The sequence below is a fragment of the Crocuta crocuta genome, unplaced genomic scaffold (genome assembly GCF_008692635.1).
Source record: "Crocuta crocuta isolate KB4526 unplaced genomic scaffold, BGI_CrCroc_1.0 scaffold646, whole genome shotgun sequence".
NCBI classification, from domain to species: domain Eukaryota; kingdom Metazoa; phylum Chordata; class Mammalia; order Carnivora; family Hyaenidae; genus Crocuta; species Crocuta crocuta.
In genome coordinates this window covers 1,674,166-1,694,130 of record NW_027530851.1, presented here as the reverse complement: position 1 = coordinate 1,694,130, position 19,965 = coordinate 1,674,166, and the positions used below count along the sequence as shown (strand labels likewise).

The 19,965-nt window shown below is 37.1% G+C and overlaps 1 protein-coding gene across 2 annotated transcripts in view; it reads left to right on the top strand.

Moving 5' to 3' along the window:
* RSPO3 (R-spondin 3) overlaps nucleotides 1-4,501 on the top strand; it is an 85,118-nt gene extending 80,617 nt beyond the window's left edge. The window contains exons 5-6 of one of the 2 annotated variants that reach the window (XM_077769432.1): nucleotides 2,582-2,751; nucleotides 4,152-4,501. In XM_077769432.1, the coding sequence (XP_077625558.1) occupies nucleotides 2,582-2,751; nucleotides 4,152-4,187 (206 nt within the window). In that variant the 3' untranslated portion in view covers nucleotides 4,188-4,501. Of the gene's footprint in view, nucleotides 1-2,581 lie in introns of both variants that reach the window. The other variant, XM_077769433.1, reaches the window with a different exon arrangement.
* Nucleotides 4,502-19,965: the final 15,464 nt, after the last annotated feature.

The window sequence follows — 19,965 nt, the reverse complement described above, 5'->3', positions numbered from 1 at the left end:
CCCTTACACTCGCCGCCCGGACTAAATAGTTATTCCTTGGATAATAAAACTATAATACTGAATTTCAAGCTACTTCCAAAAATGTTTCTGCCTGTCTTAAGAAATAATCATATCAGTTTGCTAATAAGCAGAAATGCACTGTAAGTTGAGTATGTTGTCACTCGTGGCTAAAAACCGTATAAATCAATCTGTAACCAAGAAAGAAACAATATATTTCTTATGTGTCCGGGACATTATGGTTAAGATCACAGCTGTAAGATGTTGGACCATCACCAAGAAAACAATGTCAAACACTGAACTTTTGGATAATTTCCATAAAAATTTTGTTTGGGGTCAGTAGTTTTTATGGAATTCTGGAATGATTTTCACCGACGATTTTTTTACAGTTGAACTTGAACACCTCCAAAATGCTCCTCAAATGGAAATATTATGTAATCTAACCTTTGCAGCCATGTCCTTCTGAAAACCAGGCACATATCATGAAAACCAGCACTTCTCTCTTTCAGTTTGTACAGTTTTCATGAAAATTACATTAGGCAACATATTCAAGAAGGTAAACTTACTCTTCAGTTTTCTCTGTTATGTTACCAAGTTCACGTTAACACTTCAAAGGTGTAATAATTAAAGCCAGAACGAGGGGGGGGAAACCCTGGATTCCTTCCACAGAAACTTTATAAATCCAACAATATTCTTTTAAGTGAAAAGAATAATGGAATTGGTGAATCAGTGTACCACTAGCTCAGCTCTAGGCATAATACTCAACTCTTTAACATTTTTTGTTCATATCCAAAACAATTTGACTGCCTTACAGTGGTCTGAATTTTTGTTAACTGTCTATTTAGAGTTTAGAATTTGGAGGTGCACTATGTCGAGCCCAACGAGGCAGGTTTTCATAAAGCAGTTGGAAGGTTTTATAAATATAGTCTCAGACAAAGCTAGTTGTGGCATAAAATCATTAATCCAAGGAGACTGTGTTGGCTAAGGATACATATGCAGTATTAATAATACTGCTCCCTAGGATTCTGTAACCAGAGCTCAAGAAAAAGAAAGCCAAACCACTGAATTCAATATTTGTAGCCTATTTCAGGACATGAAAATATTTTGGTTCTCTCATGCAAATAAAGTCTCCAGAATATTTTTGTCCAACATGATCCTTTACAGACATGTAAATTTCAAATTTTATACATCTCAGTTGTAGGGATATGCATTATTAGAATTTGTCCCACATCAAGGAGTTAGTAGTTTCCTAGTTTTCATTTCTTATGATTTTGATTTAATTCAGTACTTTCTCATTGGGATATAGGTAGTAATGGACGTTACTAAAACCATTCCCTCAGAAATTATTTTGCACTTTAGAATGTGTGTGTGTGTATGTTTACATGATAATAGACAGTTAATTTGCTGTCTAGAAATAAACAAAAACAGTCTATCCAATTTGGTGCAAGTCTTATGCACTTTGCTCAGATTACTTTCTTCCCCTAAAACTCTTAGCAATTTTCCAATACCAACAGAATGAAACTCAGTTCTCTGCCCTGGCTCTGGGTTCCCTTGCAGTATGTCTTTCCACATCCAAACCTTAAAATCGTGTTGACTCGCTTTTTAAAATGCTCCATACTGTGACTCTTAACTAAATCTATATTTCAAACCCAGTTCAAGAGCAGAGACCTCCATGGAATCCAGTGCATATCCAAGAAATATTTGCTCATTTGATTGATAGAGACACAATGTTCCTGCTTTTGTAGCTTATACCATAGGGTTATTGACAAGTTATAGTTACCACCACCCCTGCATGTAATTGCAAAGGAAATTAATTTCAACATATAAACATTTGTGTTGAAATAAGGTACTGTTATCCTGGGATTTGCATATTTGTTATGCAAACCAGTTCTCTTTTAATAGATGGCATGCAGTTATATCAGCAAACTGCAAATATGTAACTGCTACTTGGAAAATTTTTAATACAAAATAGTGGCTTAAATAGGAGCCAGATAACAAAATACAATTAAAATTTCTTATATGGCAAGAAATGTACTCAAAATGTTATATTAAATATTCACAACTATCATGTAAAATAGTTATCAAACTTTAACTATAGAGCCCTCTACTATTCAGAACTACCATATATCCATTGCTTCCTTATGTTTTGTGCTTCCTGCTTACATTTCTTAAAATATAAGACAGACATAATAAAAAGTAGTTGAGTGATTTAAATAGTAGATATTTAGGGGGCGCCTGGGGGCTCAGTCAGTTGAGTGTTCAACGTCAGTTTAAGTCATGATCTCGCAGTTTGTGAGTTCAGGCTCTGCGTCAGACTTTGTGCTGACAGCTCAGAGCCTGGAATCTGTTTCAGATTCTGTGTCTCTCTCCCCCTCTCTATCCCTCCTCCCCCCCCCCACACACACACACTCCCTCTCTCTCTCTCTCAAAAATAAATAATAAAAGCAAAAAAAATTAAGTAGTAGATATTTGGCATCTATGGGTATGATACGCAACAGAAAAATTTAACTCATTTTTTAAAACTTAGAATAACCAAAGAGTGCATAATTGAATATATTTTTAAAGGTGTATTCTTTCATTTTAGGAAAAAAAGAAAGGGAGAGGAAAAGAAAAAAACTTAATAAAGAAGAAAGTAAGGACGCAATACCTGATCACAAAGGTCTGGAACCCAGCAGAGATACTCCAGAACAGCGAGAAAACAAAGACAAACAGCAGCAGAAGAAGCGAAGGGTCCAAGATAAACAACAGAAATCGGTATCAGTCAGCACTGTACATTAGAGGGTCCCATGAGATTGTTGTAAACTCATGATGCTGCTATCTCAACCAGATGCCCAGGACAGGTGCTCTAGCCATTACGACCACAAATGGACAACGTGTCAGTTACTGCTCAGTCTAAACAACATTCCAAATAGTTGCTATAATCTTCATACAAGCATAGTTAACAACAAAGAGCCAAAAGTTCAAAGAAGGGATGTTTTCGAATGGTTATCTTACTTGCTTCTGTGCATTTCTGAGAGACAAGAAATCTTGTACATAACTATCAATAGGCTATAAGATGTAACAACATAATGATGACATCTGGAGAAGCAACATCTTTTCCCTATAAAAATAATTGTTCAAGCTATTGCTTTAAGAAGCGAAAGATAGTTCTGCAAATTCAAAAATGCAGTATCCCTTCAAAGTAATATAGGAGATCAGGGAAGAGAAACATCTTTCAAAGAACAGTGGTGTTGTTTTTTTTCCAGGAGATCTAGAGAGTGCTCAGAGAGTAGGGCCTGGCACTTGGAATCCTAGGAATCCTCACTATAGAAACAACCATGTTAAGATTGGTTCTATTGCCCTCACCCTGTCCTTCTGCAAGAAACGTGAGAGTGCACACCAGAGTTAAGGACACCCTGTGGGATTGGAGAAAGGCAAAATGTGGAAGAAACCATAGCATTGGAGATGACTTCTGTGCTTTACAAGACTGTGAAGGGTTGTGATTACTGGGAACAGGTCTCCAATCTGTGTCAGCACTGTGGTTCAGCCTCTGCTACCCCTTGGGTTATATAAATCTGTAAACATGTACCTGTAACTTCCAAAAACAAAATCATACTTATTAGAAGAAAATTCTGATTTCATAGAAAACAAAGACTAAAGCCAGGAGAATAGAACATGTTTGCAAAGTCATGTGTTTTCTGAGAGAAAAACAATTTTATTACCTGCTTAATGGTCCACCTGGAACTAAAAGGGATCCTACCTTCTAACGAGGTGTATCTAGTAGGGGGGAAGCCACCACAATAAATATATTTGTTGATAGTTTTTAAAGTTTTGCTCATTTTGTTTCATTGTTTTTATTGGAAAGCTGTAACTCTTACAGACTCGTGAATTAGGAAAGAGGATTCTGTATCCTATGTAATATGAACATATTACATTTCTCAGTGTTTGCTTTTTGAATCCACCTTTATGTAAGTACTTAGAGATTTACTTATAGAATATTAGGAGATATTTATTCAACTTTTCTCTTACTCAGCAAAATTCTACCATAGATGCATAGGCTTCCCAAAATTATTTCACTGCTCCCCTTTCATTGCTTAGAAATTAGCATCTTTCCTTGTATGTTAGTTCCTCCTGCAACTTGAACATTTGGCCTTTTCTTCTCCACATTTTCTCAGTCTGTGGATCTCTTTTGGGGATTGAAGTCACCCTAGCTGAAGGCCTCACCAGTGTTTCACAGAGGACACAGTCAGCCCAGGGCAAGAGGAGGCATCTCTGAGCAAGCAGTTCAGGAGCTCATGACCCACCTTAACCTTCCTGTTGTGATGGAAGGATGCATGGCTGGTCTGCCCACTACACTGCCCAGCCCTCTAAAGATCATGGTTTCTGAAGAATTGGCAATGAATCTGGCTTCTGGCTGCCTGTCTCTGGTCACTCTTTTCCTACCAACTGTACTGTTCATGTGGACTGCTTGCCTTAATTCGTTTTTCACTTCTTTTTTTGTCTTCCAAGATATAAAATTTTTGAATGATGCATTTCTGTTTCTTATTCTGGTGTTTTCTTTCCTAGTCTGTGTGAGATAAGTGTTTCAATCAACTAGATCAATTCCCAATGTGCACAAAAAAATTCTATTTTCAACTACTACTTATATCACCAAGGAGAAATAAACATTTTCCTAGAAAACCACATTAAATGGAAGCATATTCCCATGTTCTAGAACTTTTGGATGGTTTCAGACACCATCTTTGTCCTCAATTTATCTAATCAAGCTTAAGTGGGCAAATGATTTGTGTCTCTTTCTATGTTTATCATTGTCTCCATTCTTTCAAAAACCAATTACTGGGAATGTCTACGCCTGCAAAAGAGGTGCTGGAAAAAGGTTTAAATCAACAAGGATGCAAAAATTGTGACAATGACTATCATGTCTTCCCAAGTGTTTTGACTCAAGACTTATACCTCAAGATCCTCCAGAAAATAGCATATAATCTAAATCCCTGATGCAGCACTTAAATAAAATTAGAATTATTACAAAAGAAAAAGAAATAAAAATTAGCATTAATATACACACCTTGGGTGAAATATAATGAAGACAAAGGCAACATTAATTTTAAATGTATCTGTAATAGATCTTGAGAACATTGAATCATTGTTCTTCAATCAGTGATCTTCAAACTGGCAGCCTACTCACCTTTGAGCAAAGACTCATGATCACCTTCTGGAAATTTCCCACATTAGTCACAGAATGCATTAGCTTTCTACCATCATTCTGTCTATGGGAACTGGTAAACTGTTGATGGTAATGGCTGGCTAATAAATTCGCGATTCAGAGAATGGAGAGTGAGTGCACAGCAATATTAATCTGCCTACGTCAGATCTACACTCCTGGTCTCCAAATTCTGCTTTATAACTAAGGAGAGTCTCTTTTCTATCATCAAAAGTTAGGTTCTGGTCCCAGGTGTTAACCATTGGCAAAACACAATGGCTCTGGGTTTCTATTTCTTAAGTGCAACCTGAGAGAAGTCGGCTGGAGGTGATCACTGCCAGGGAAGCATGTGACCTCTCTGTTAGTTCAAGGTGCCCTTAATGAGTACTCCTCAGTTGGGAGTGTCCTTTGGTTCTTCAACTCTGCTTTTTCCCAAAAAAAATGCAGGTTATAGGCTCTTAAAGGACACAGATTGAACTCTGATGTTATTGACTTAAAAGTTGTTCACATTCCTGGTTGTTAAAATACTGAAATGAATAGCACTGAGAAAGAAAAAAAGGAATATGTAAATGCAACTAATGCCAGAAAGTTTCAAGATTTCTCCACAAAGGGAGATCTCAAAAAAAGTGGGACATTCTCCTTAGCTAAAGTTAGGTGGTCTAGGTTAACATTTTAGTTCTGTTATTTAACTGGTAATAACCTGTGTGACCTTGAGCCAGTTGTATGGTTTCTCAGAGCCTCCATTCTTCATCTGCAAAATGGAAATGGCAACACCTACCTTGCAAAGTTGTTGGGAGAATTAAAAGTTTCATCACTCAATATAAAATAACTATTCTGTATATAAATAAATAACAATAAAAAAGTAATGACTAATTTGGGGGAGCCTGGGTGGCTCAGTTGGCTGAGCATCCAACTTTTGATTTGGGCTTGGGTCATGATCTCATAGTCATGCAATCAAGCCCTGCATTGGGCTCTGCACTGAGTGTGAAGCCTGCTTGGGATTCTCTCTCTCTCCCTCTCTCTCTGCCCCTCTCTACCCTCAATAAATAAACATATTTTTTTAATGTTTACACCTTTACTTTAAAAAAAAGTAATGACTAATTTCACAAGTCACACATATAAATCAATTTTATTTCTTAACTGCTGGTAAGTGATAATATCCATATAAGTGTACACGTAGTAATCTCAAGTTATATATGTAAGAATCATGGAAATTAAATCAATAATAATAACTAAAAATACAAGTTTGTCTTAAATCCTCTTAAGACTGAGAAATTACTTATTCTTTCAAGTATGCATACATATTTTATCAATTAGTGTAAATAAAGACACCCTGTCTTTCCCATGAATATATTTTAATAGCAGAACTGACTAGACTTTCTCAAAACAATGGCAACTATGTCTATGCAAATTAGGAGGGAAAAGTCCTCTTTCTAAGGCTGATTTGTTGCTTCTTATAATCAGAGTTCATAGAATTGTAGCTTCTTTGTGCTAGCCATTTACCCTTTGACTAAATTATATTCTGTAATTATCCCCAAAGCAGTCTGAGTTCTTGATCTCTTTTTTTCATTCATATGTGGAATTTAAGAAACAAAACACATGATCATAGGGGAAGGGAAGGAAAAATAAAATGATATAAAAACAGAAAGGGAGGCAAGCCATAAGAGACTCTTAAATACAGAGAACAAATTGAGACTTGATGGAGGAGGTAGGCGGGGGATAGGCTACATGGGTGATGGGCATTAAAGAGGGCACTTGTTGTGATGAGCACTGGGTATTATATGTAAGTGATGAATCACTAAATTCTACTCTTGAAACCAATACTACACAATATGTTAACTACCTTAAATTTTTTTAAAAAATCTTGGAAGAAAAAAATGAGGAAATTGGGGCACAGGGAAGTATCCAGAGTCATGCAAGTAGCAACCAGTAAGCCTCGAGGTCAGTCTTTGCTCTGGCTGACTCCAAAGCCCATGCTCCTTCCCCTACATCATATTCCTTTAAAATCATATTTATTATTAATTCCAAGAATGTCCATGGCACACATTATGGAAGTATTTTTCTGTGATCTGAATTAGTACCTCATGAAGAAGAAGCTAAGAAGTCAAATCACAGAGGCCTTAACCCAGGATAAGGCTCAACTCTGAATGTGTGTATAAAGGTGCATATGTGTGCCTGTATCTGTCTATGTATCTGTGTGTGAGCTCCAGAGGTCCTGTGGGCTACCTGGTGGGGAAGTGGATGAGAGCAGGCAAGTATGTTCAGAAGGTAAGGAGAAATGAGAATTATGTGCCATCAGAAAAGACCAAAGTTTAAACAGAAAAGGAACAGCAGATCAGCAGGTATGGCTCCTTGGGGAAGTCATGGATTACTGCAGCCCTTTATGACTGTGGACTGATGCTCATTTTAGTTCTCATTCACTGTAAGCAGGGTATTTGCCAATACAACCATCTTTTCCTTGAATTTCTGCTTAGAATTAAAATGATTCAGGAAGAAACATCAACAAGTCTTTCTTGCTAATGGAACTGCCAAAACAACTTCCTGCAGATAATACCTCATTTTCTCCCCACTACTTTAGACATCCAGTATCAATATTTTAATTGTCACATCCCTTTTCTTACCCGTATTGTCTCTCAAGCATTTCATAGGTCCACATATCCATCATATAAGCAGGTTAAAAAAAGAAAGGGAAGGAAAAGGAAGGGGAAAGGAAGAAAGAAAAAGGAAGGAGGGAGGGAAGAAAGAAGAAAGGAGGCAAAAAATAGTAAACGTTTTTATTTATAGTCATCGAAATATATTTTTAAAAGAAACTCAACTAGCAAAAATATTCCATTCACTGGGAAAATTGGCAACATGATAATTTCAGAAGACAGAATTGCATGACCATAAAATAATATGATATACCAACAGCTTGAAAAATAATCTTATGCTTCTATATCTACAGTTGTATGCAATGAAAAATATTATTGAAACTGATTTTGAGACCATCAAAGATATTGAATCATCTACTGAAGATTACATTTTACTTTTAAAAATAGAAAATTGGCAAGTATGTATTAGAAAAATTTTAAGCTAAGTGGAATAAGTAATAAATTTTACTATCAAAGATTTATGGTTAATTGAGGTTTAACTGATGAACTGGCTTTTATACTTTAATATCAGTTACTATTTTAGTTCTCCCTATCAAATTTCCATCACAAATAGATTTTAAATAAGAGATAGATTTTTTCAAACAATTTAACAGCTCATTAAAAATTTTACAGGAGTATCTACCTCTATAATAAAATTAAAATAATACAACACATTTATAAATATTTTGAAATTGTAAACTATATATATATAAGCTACTATTGTTTTTAGCCTGTCACTAGCTGCAACAACAGATTTATTGCCTTTCCTCATTCCTCACACTGTTGGCCTCACTGGAAACTTTACTCATAGAGGAAATTATTCATATTTTTCCCAAGAAGGAGTTAATAAAAGTACTAATGCTTGAAGTCACCACATATTTAAGAATGCAGCATGCAGACTTTCCTTCGGCATATTTTTCTTTAAATGTTATCATTGGAACTTTGTCAAGAATGGGGCAGGAGTCACCACCACCACTTCACTTTGTAAATTTTGTGGTGCCCGGACATAAAAACATAAGCTACAATGAAATTTTTAATCTATACCAGGGACCTTTTTGAGTTAGTTGATGGCACTGTACATGTTCTCTCTCCCCAGATCATGCATACTCTTGGTTGTTTCCAACCTCCCAAGAGGTAGGAAGGAAGTTTTATACCATCTCTGTCAAGCATTTGGCCATGACAGCCTCAGTATTTGAAAGGGAAAGGGAAGGGAAGGGAAGGGAAGAAAGCAAAAGAGAAGACAATACAAAACTTCTGATTCTGAAATGAAGGGAGGGGTCTTATTTTCATCCTTAAAGCTACTCTATGATAAATATGCATTGCCTCTCCCCTAAAATGCTATGCCAAAAAAAAAAAAAAAATGCTTCTAGCCTTGGGACACTGGGCTCTCCCTGGTGATAGTGTCAATCACCCTAGCCTTTGGCCTCTTTCCCAACTTCAGTCCTGTACTTGCTTGTTTATGTTTTTTGGTTGACTAGCTTGAGAAGAAAAAATATTACCCAATGATTTAAAAATTAATGTAGAAATACATTGGAAAATAATTTAGCAAGTTCCTCTACTCTTAATATAAAACTAGGGAAAGAATATTATTTACACGTCTTAAAGCAGTAGTTTAATAAAAACAAAACAAAAGGAAACTAGGAAAACAAAAACAAGAACACTTGGTATTTAACATCGAAGGAAATTTCCTCATGTGGTAACTATTTAGAAGTAGGTCCTATTTATCACTGAGTGCTCCTACTGATCTTTTTCCCATAGTAAAAAAAAAAAAAAATGGTGGGGCACCTGGGTGGCTCGGTGGATTGAGCACCCAACTTTTGATTTCAGCTCAGGTCATGATCTCACGGTCCATGCTATTGAGCCCTTCATATAGCTCTGCACTGACAGCACAAAGACTGGTAGGGATTCTCTCTCTCCCTTTCTCTCCCTCTGACACTCCTCTGCGCGCTCTCTCTCTCTCTCAAAATAAATGAACTTTTTTAAAATGATTATGACTCACTTTAGGCATATACCTAATGCTATAGGAAAATAGATTTTAGTTTTATCCAAACCATCAGTGAGAATAGTTTATGATTCAAAAAAAAAAAAAAATAGAGAAATAGAATCCTTAGGAAAGGGAGTTATTTTCATGCAAATGAAATCTAGCTTTCTTGATTGCCATCCTAGTCTCTTTTAAATGTTGGAGTTTTTAGAATAGAAGGAGAAAAATGAATTATTGGGATAAACCAATATTTCCACTTGTTGACTGTGGAATGTTTAAAGCATAGGTTAATATACAAACATGTTAGGGCCAAAAGAATAGAATTTGTATATCTGTATGATCCAATCAAATTTGAGATGGTATTATTTATAGAAAAGAAGAGACCATTAGAACATGCTGTTCTAGGTCTCCAGATTTCTAAATTTATTATGAAAAATCATCCTTCCCACAATCACCAGAATAGATTGTTTGGTCATCGACATTCCTGCAATCATAAGCAATTTGAAATTCTGGGCAAGTATCAGTTTCCTTGTCTCTACTCTTTCCATTCTTCAAAACAACCAGTCAATTAGATAATAAATAAAGGCCAAATTGACAAAGAAGAATTAAAAATTGATAAACTTAAAGAGCAATTACTATAGAAGAGCATCATTTGTTTCAGGTTTAATATTTTGGGAACTAAATCACTTTGGGAAATGAATATAAAAGCAATCAATAGAGGTACTTCCTTCCTGTCTTAAGTCTGTTTGGGCTGCTATAACAAAATATCAGATTGGTTAGTTTATAGATAACACTTTAGGAGGCTACAAGTCCAAGACCAAGGTGCTGGCAGATCTGGTATCTAGTGAGGACTCACTTTCTGCTTCATGTGTGGCACCTTCACTTGGTGTCTTTGCATGGTGCACAGGGCTAGGGGCCTCTGTGGAGCCTCCTCTATAAGGGCACTGGTCCTATTTATGAGGGCTCTGGCATCATGACCTAAGCACCTCCCAAAGGCCCCACCCACCTCCTAATGCTATCTCAGTGGGAATTAGGATTTCAACATACAAATTTTGAGGGGACACATTTAGACCATAGCACCATCCACTAATGAAGTATCATTTAAATAAATGAATAATGAAACTATAGAAACTGCCTTTCTTATTGTATAGCTAATTAGCAATAGTGCTTGAAGGGGCCAAAAGAGCTACCCAATTAGACTTAGTATTTTCATATGTATAGGCTACATAAATATTTTCCTAAAATTTTCTAGCAGGTTTCTGGGTAGAGGTTAAATGCTTTGTGTTATTTTATAATAATTGCTTTACCAACCCTTGTGTTCATAAATATTAATGTTTTCCAAGCTGTACAAAGATAAAGAAAACATATTATTGCTTCTGCAGTCACATAACTTTATTAGTTTTGATAACAAAAAAATCAGGAAATGTGAAAATATGTAGGCCTAACTTTGCAGAGATAAAGTGATTTATTTAACTATCTGTTTGAAGGAAAATGTCTTTATCTGTGAAGGCAATCATGACTGAACCACTAAACTAGCCAGTGAAACTATGCAAGACTCAATCATTAAGTTAAAAATGAATTGAGAAGAATGCTTCAGAAAACCAATTCATTCTCAAATCACTTCTTAAAATGTAGGAAGAAAAATAATACTAAAGTAGAAGAAAATAATGAAAAGTGAAATCCCCTATGTACTTAAATTTGCAAGATGAAGCTTCAATCTTACTGCAAAGTGCTGCACTTAACTTTCTAAGGATGCCTCACCAGCCCGAATCCCAGACTGCCCTCAGCCTTCACCGGATACCACATTCCTGGCTTCTGTTTTGCAATGCCCCCAGGCTCTACCACAGCTCAGCCCTGGATTTCCCAACAGGAAGACTAAGCACGCTCTGAGGCACTCTGCACAACAGAGGTAAGGAAAACAATTTTGGGGGAAAAAATGCTCTTCTATATTACAAAACAATTTTTGAAAAGAAAATGCTATTCAGTATTACCAAAGTGGCATGGAAGTAGTCACAATGGGAAAAATGACAAGTCTGTTGAACTTTCTCATACTGGTGTTACAGTTTAATATTGTTTTATTTTGCAACACAGGGAGGAAAAGGATAACAGAAGCTTTCAGCAGGGGGCCTCCACACCCTTGATGGAGCTTCACTGCACAAACACAACCACCCAGTCCCCTGCACTCCCCTTGCCCAACAGCCAGTACTAAGCTCGGTTCAAGATACACTAGCGATTGTATCAAAACCCAACTATCTGCTCTGTAACCTGGGTGCCTTGGGACAATCTCCAGTTTCACCTCTGACAGGAGCCAGATTTGTAAGCAAATGCATGGAGGCCCAGTCACCCATTCTATCTTGGGATTCTTTCATTCCCTGTGCAAGGTAATTGCTGCAGGAATGCAACTCTTCTTCACAAGTAAATGATGTAAAACCTTACACGATTAAAAGAAAAAAGCGAGAAAGAAAAAGAAAAGAAAAGAAAGGAAGAGTCCTCATAATGAAGGGAAATGAAAAGAGTGATAGAGAACACACTAGAGAAACCCAGACACACCCATTGCTTCTCGTGCTCTGTAGCTTAACCCACACCCAGAGTAAACTGTCTTCACTTGGAGAAGCTGTCTCTCTATAAATAAACTGACCAATGTATCTTTAAAACATAAAGGGCTTGGTCTGTCATAATAAACACTGCAAAATAAATACAAAATAACATCTGGACCCAAAACGTCTGGTAGGATGGAGTAACAGAGTGATAATTTTTCTTAGTTCGGTTAATACAGTATAGATTTCTTTTTTTTTTATTTAGGAAATGCTTTCCATTATTAACCAAACACAAACCAAAGACATACTGATTTTAATTTAAAATCCCAAAGAATGTAATACTGTCTTTTCACAAGTTGGGCTAATCTTAGCGATACTTTCTTTTGTTTTTTACTATTTGAAGGTAGGATAAGAAGTGTTCAGTTACTAAGCCAATACATTTAAATATGAAAATGGTTCATTTTTAGCTCTAATTATTATTGCCACTGGTAAACAAGAAACTATCATCTTTTTGCCTTGGGAAATCAAAACCTCCAATATAATATACAAGGAAAATGAAACACTTCTATTATAAGAGAATATTATAGTAAATATTACATTTAAGTGTTATTCATTGCAATGACAAGCAAAAAGACCATGTTTTATGTGCTTCTCGTAAGCATCCAGCTTGGTATAGTGATCCATTCAATTGTTTAGGCAGACCCTACAGCCCCCAGTTNAAGGAAAATGAAACACTTCTATTATAAGAGAATATTATAGTAAATATTACATTTAAGTGTTATTCATTGCAATGACAAGCAAAAAGACCATGTTTTATGTGCTTCTCGTAAGCATCCAGCTTGGTATAGTATTGTTTAGGCAGACCCTACAGCCCCCAGTCGGGCTCTCTTCCTTTGCAAAATAATTACATGGAATAGTTGAGTTTCTCCTAATAACATTTAAGGATTGTTAGATAGGTACTTGCCTAGGAGTCACTCTGCTTATTTTCTGTAATGCTCTGATAATATTTTTGTCAGTGACACAATAAACACTTTATATCCAATGCCAAAGAAATGAAAGCATTAGAAACTTACGTCATTTGTAAGTAAATTGTAATACCTTCTAAAAATGTTTATGCTTCATTTATGTAAATAATAATAATAAGCTGCTAAATTATTCCAAACTCATATACTGTTATTTCTTATTCCCAGTTCATAAATTATTATTATTTTTTTAATTTCAGAGAGTGTGAGAGAGCACGCAAGCAGGGAAGAGGTGCAGAGGGAGAGAGAGACAATTCCAAGCAGTCTCCATGCCCATCAAGGAGCCAGACACAGGGCTGAATCCCATGACCTTGGGATCATGACCTACTTGAAAATCAAGAGTTGGATCCTCAACCAATTGAGCCACCCAGGCGCCCCCATAAATCGTCATTTTTTTAAAAAAAGAAACAAACCTGTTAATAACTAGTGGGCTAATAAATATTTCTCATTTAGTCAAATAAGTATGTAAAAATATTTAATCTTGTATAAGTGGTTTTAAAAAGGGTACTTATTTCTCCAGGCGCCTGGGTGGCTCAGTTGGTTAAGCAACTCTTGATTTTGGCTCAGGTCATGTTCTCTTGGCTGGTGATCTCCAGCCCCTCCTCCGGCTCTGAGCTGTCCTGGGCCTGTGGAGTCTGCTTAGGATTCTCTGTCTGCCTCTCTCCCTGCTCACATTCTCTCCCCCTATTCACATTCTTTCTCTCTCTCTCTCAAAAATAAATAAATAAACATTGAAAAAAATTTTAAGTGTACTTATTTTTCTTTCCATAAGCAGTAGTGTTTAGGAGAGGAAAAATGATGAGACATGGTCTGAGATACCTTAGCATCTGCTAACAATCTGCTCCCCACAATACATATTTATTGTATTTCTTACATATGACTTACAATACACCAGCAAAATGGGGGGCTCAGTTTTCCCCTGAAAATTATCTTTTGAAAATAACAGTCATATCATTACACATTTTTTTCTTTTTTGCTGATTTTTCTGATTAACCCAAATACCCGTTGTTAAAGGATGTTCTAAATTCTAGTCTACCTTTTATCAGATACAGTTCTGCAAAGGTTGGAGGTAGGTCAAATTTACCCAGGCTACAAGTTGTAACAAGTTGAATAAATGAAGTCACTGGAGAACACTAGGAAATAGGTCTGGGGTTGCCTTATTTCGTGAATGGTATTGGAAAGAGCCCGTGCTATGGAGATAGGAAGACTTGCATTTAAATCCTCCCACCACAGTGGGCGGTGAGGCCAGACAGGGCTCATTCTCTGGTGGGGGGGTCCCTGCACTGTAAGTCAGATGGGTCCCATGGTCGGCTGGTGGCCCTCCGGGGCGTCTGGGGCCGCAAAAGTTGCTGGTCACCAGCGCTTGAGAGCAAGACCGCAGACCAACTGGGGACACGCCGAACTGCTGGGGGGTGAGTGGGATCTCAGAGGCTTGGCGCTTGCGGCCCCTTCCTCACTGTCCCCCGCAGTGGGCTGCTCTGCTGCAGGATACCACCCTGGCTCGTCACCGGGACCCCACAAGAAAGGATGTCTTTCTGTAAAATGAGGTAACTAAGGTGGTCCCCTACTCCGGTGGTCCCGATGGTGATGTGACGACGGGAAAGCGTGTGGCTCGCCTGGTGTGCTATATACACAGTGAACTCTGTAATTCCCCCCTCTCCGCAACTCACCACCCTCACCAGGTGCTCCAACTTTCCAGCAGAGACAGCTGAGGCCGAAAATNGGCTGGAGAGCCTGGCTCAGGGTTACACGCAGCTCAGAGGCCTGGATATGAACCCTGAACTGACCCATGTCCTTGGCTCAGCTTTCAGGGCTTCGACGCCTGATGGGATCTAGTAGGAGGCCTACCCATCTTCAGAACACGAAGGACAGCCCTGTTCTAGCGCCCTCTAGAGGGAGGTGGGGGCATTTGTTGTTCCTTCGCGCCTCACTGGACTCTCCCTCCCAGATGTTTGGTGTTTACTGCTTCCGTTCTGCCCCATGTTTCCAGTAGGCATCCAGCAGCCAGGGTAGGGTCGGGGTGGCTTTAAAAAGAAAAGCTTTATTTCAGAAAATTCAAAATAGATAGAAGTAAAGACACAAGTACCACTAGACCCTCAAAAAATAAAATAAAATAAAATAAAAACAAATTCTTTCACGATAGACTAGCCTTAGAAAAGTAATTTAAGTTCTTTGAGTCTTGGTATCCTCTTATATAAAATGAATGTATTAGTACAGACTATATAACCTGAACTAATTTCTCAAGTATGAGTAGTTCTTTGCTAGTGAAACAAGATAGGAGAGGATTGATGGCATCACAGGCCATGAGTCTGGCATGAAAAAGCATACGCTGTTTGGGGAACTCTAAGTAGTTTTTGTGTTCTCTGGCAAGAAACTGGGGAGGTGTGTGGGCAGGGCACAGATGGCAAATGGCCTTCTATGCCATGCACAAGACTTTGGACTTTATCTTGAAAACAGTGATGAGCCTGGTAAGGATTTTAAGAAGAGCAAATGTGATGATTTCTTTTTGCCTTACAAGATGCCTTTGGTGTCAGTGACTAGATGGAATTTTTTAATGAGTAAAGAGAAGGAGACTCCCATGAGTAGCAGTTTTAAGTATAAAATTTAAGTATAAGTGTATAAAATCGTGGGTATAAAATTCTATAATTTAACTTCCAAATAGCTAGAGCATGAATTAACTCAGAAAGAGGTGAAGGAGAGGAGGGGATGGATACCAGAGATTATTTGGAAGTAGTAGCCACAAAACGTGGTAACCAGAAGGAGGAAGCTGGTGAGTGAAGGGCTTGTTTCTCTTGGTGGATCGGAGAGGACAAGATCACTACCCAAGGAATCTACCACAGGCAAGAGTAGAATTGCTTGTCTGTTTTGTTCTTTTTAAGATGTGTGAGACATTCACTGGAGATGAACTCAAGGGAATCTGAAATATAAATCTGTTCTTGATTAAAATGTATGAAATGTGGAGATATCGATTGAAGAATAATAATCATCTAATAAATAAATCTGAGAGCATGGGTGAGTAGGCCTTAGGAGAATACAGTTAAAGAGAAGAGATTGAACACAACTATCAATATTTAACCAGAGAGCAGAGGCTAAGGAAGTGGTGAAGGAAACTTGAGACAGACTGAGAGGTAAATAAAGAACAGAGCAAATGATAACACACTGATGCTGGAGTTGAGAATTAAAAGAAGGTGTGATTATATCAAATCCCACAACAAAATCAATTGATCTAAAGACCCTATGTTCCTGGGATCTGGAACATCTTTCTGGATATTCTTCTGGTCATCTGGTCATCTCTCAGAAGTTGTTTCAAAAAAGCTGTGAGGACAGGATTCAGACCTCATTGTATTGAGAACAGAATGGGAGGTAGGAAATTGTAGATGTGAAATGTGGGCCATGCAAGAGAGGAGCCATTTTGTGGTGCAGGAGGAGGGGCTCTCAGAGCAGGGTCTGGAGTTAAGGTGTGATTTACTTGGGTCTGCTTTATGACGAAAGAAATTAGACTGGAGCATGTTAAATCATTACAGCAAAAGAGAAGAAGGAATTTCCTAGCTTGATAGACAAGGAGTAGACTTATGCAAACCTGTAATAAACTAAAAGTGCAACTAAAAATACTGTATTAAGTATGGTGGACAAATATCAACTTAAACAGAATTGCCATTCTAATCTGTTTATCCCAACACATCTTCCAGTTTTCTCTCAAATGCCTGTATCATCTCATAATTCTCAACAAGATAATTTTTTTTTACCTTTTCTTTTATTTCACTGTCTTCTTTTCTATAAAAACACATTTGGTAATGCTAATTCACCTTAACTGGTCTTTCTATCTGAAACCAATCAATAGTACTGCCCTCCTTAACACCTAGGTCACGTTTCTCAATGTTTAGGCAATACTGTCTACTCAACTTTTTGCCCAAAATTTACATGAATTTCTACTTTTTTATGTTACTTTATAAAAGAATTACAGATACAATAAAAATGGATGTAGTAGTCCTTTTAAAAATGTGAAATACAAAGTTCAATAATAAAATATATAAAATACATATTTAATATAAAGTATAGAAATATAAAGTGTAATAATATTACTAATATCATTTTAAGGATGCCTTTTGCCTCCTCAAACACACTGTCAGCCAGTGTTTGAAACATAAATAACATGAAATCATTAACAAGAAGGAAAACTGTTTATGTCAATTTCTACCGAATAGAAAAAAATTACTAAAAACAATATCTATGAAATATTATTTTATATTAAGCATACATTTCTTCCATATTTGCTTTTCTTTTCTCAAATACATGCAGCAGCAGCCCACTGTATGCAGTCCTATTTAATGAAATCTGTTCTACTTTGTTATAGTTTATAACACCATCTTTCACATATTGGCACACTTTCAGCTATGCTATTAAAAATTAGATGTTTTATTAATGTGTTTAGTTGCTGATAGGAAGCATCTTGTGCTCAGCATATTCAGCAAAAATAGAGCTAAATTGTCTCCATTAACTTATTTGATGTCTAAAATCAAAAACCTAATATAATGCTATGGTATAGATCCATTGATAAATACAGAATTTTAGTCTTCTGCTCAATAGAAACATTGGAAACCAGTAAAAATATCCTATCTTTACAGTTCCCCTGAATAAATAAAAAAAGAAGAATGCTTGTTTTCAAGTCAGATCCCAAATCATAAAATCAAGTATACACAGATCAGAAAATCAAACAATTTTCTCATATCCATTGTACATTTATAAACAAATAAATTCTCTCTTATCGCTTTCTCAAAACTGCTCATTTTTTTAAAATTCCCTTATTTCCAAAACATATTTTCTTTTGCCTAAATCACAGGGCCCATCCTAGGCAACAAAGGTAGATTCTGAAGACAACACTTAAGTTGTACATTTACACCTGACAAATTCTAAAACTAGTGTGAAGCTATTGATGTGGTAGCAAGGCCAGATGTTATTGCCACAAGGAACTCTACAGGCCACCTGCAATCTCCAAGTGTCTAGGACCTCAGGCGCTGCCTCAAAAATTGCACTTTCCTGTCATGTTCATTTCTTTTGTTTGTTTCTTTTGTTGGGGAGAGGTTTTGTGAGTTGTTTGTTTTTTTTTTTTGGTAAGAGTTTTTGAAGTAATAAATTAGGAAAATTTCATAGACCATATCTTCAATATAACAAGGGATTTGACAGAGTTTCTCTGGATATTTTTGTGTATAAGATTTACAGAAGCAGCTACAATTAGATGGCTGAGCCACTCTGTAAGAAATAGTGACAAAATTATCTATGCAACCTGCAGGTTCTATATTGGTGCACCAAAGTCTTTGCCCTTTATCCTTTACCATTCCTTCATCTCAATAAACTTAGATGAAGCTATAGAAAGCATACTTATCTAAATTAAAAAAAAAAAATAAGACAGTGCTGAAAGAAATAACTGATGCTTTGGATATGAAGATTAAAATTATAAAACTAGAACAATAGACTGAGACCAAAATTATAAAATCAATAAGAAAAGAAATCCTAGGTCCACATGAAAGTACAAGGAACCACGCAGGAACAAGGGAGTTAATGGCTATTGGCATAGGAAAAAAATCAACTCTTCAAGGTTTTACTTGATCACAAGCTTAGGAGTGAAGGATCTGATAATGGTGCCTAAAGGAGCTAGTGAGGGAGCAGGGCTGTGGACAGCTTGCCATCCTCCGGGGATGCTGCTATTTTCACCTTACGGTCAGGTCGTGGGAACTAGATCATGAGTCCTGAGCGTTTCCTCAGAGGTCCATAATAAAATCCCTTTAACAGTTAGTTTGGCATCTTGAAAACAGACAATTTCCTTGTATTCTCATGCCACTGTCTGCTCAAGTTCACCCTGGGCTTTACTGGGATATGTGAGGCCAGGGAATCTCAGCACATGAGGATTAAACACCAGCTGCCCTCTCCAGTCCACCCCTGTCTTGAGAGAATCATTCAAGCGGCAGCTAAAGCAAGGACATGGAGGTCTCAGTTTACAAAGAATTTGGTCATATGTTGGATTCTAGGAATGGGGTTGGAGAGATGAAGTGAGGAGTAGAGGAGATTCAATTCAGACATGAAGCAACACAGATGAAAGAGGGAAAGGATCAAATGTTGGTGGGTGACTGAGGATGAGAGGGATGTGCATGGAAGAAGAGGAACCAGAAGAATGAAATTCCCATCTGCTGTTTTTAAAGCTTAACTTCTCCTTGAAACTCAGGACATCTAGCATAGTCATGCTTTACAGTTATGTGCAACTGCCATTTTCTGACTTCCTATTTGCTGGCTACACATTTATCAAAGCCTTGAGCAGACTAATCACCAGCCCAGCTTTTCACCCCTATTTCTACTGCATCTTGGATGACTGTCTCTTCTGTGCAGCTAATATGTACAATGCCTCAAGCTCATTGTCTGTATACCTCTGTATGGATACCCTGTACCATACCACATTTGGAATTCTTCCAGTTTGGGATTTATAATTTCTGAACTACCACTCTGTGTCCACAGTCTCCTAAATTTTCTGCTTCCTCAGAAAGAATATGTCCTGGTCCACAAATAATATTCTTCAATCTCATTAAGGACTATAATCCTTGGTCCTTTAATTTCTCTTAATTTCTCA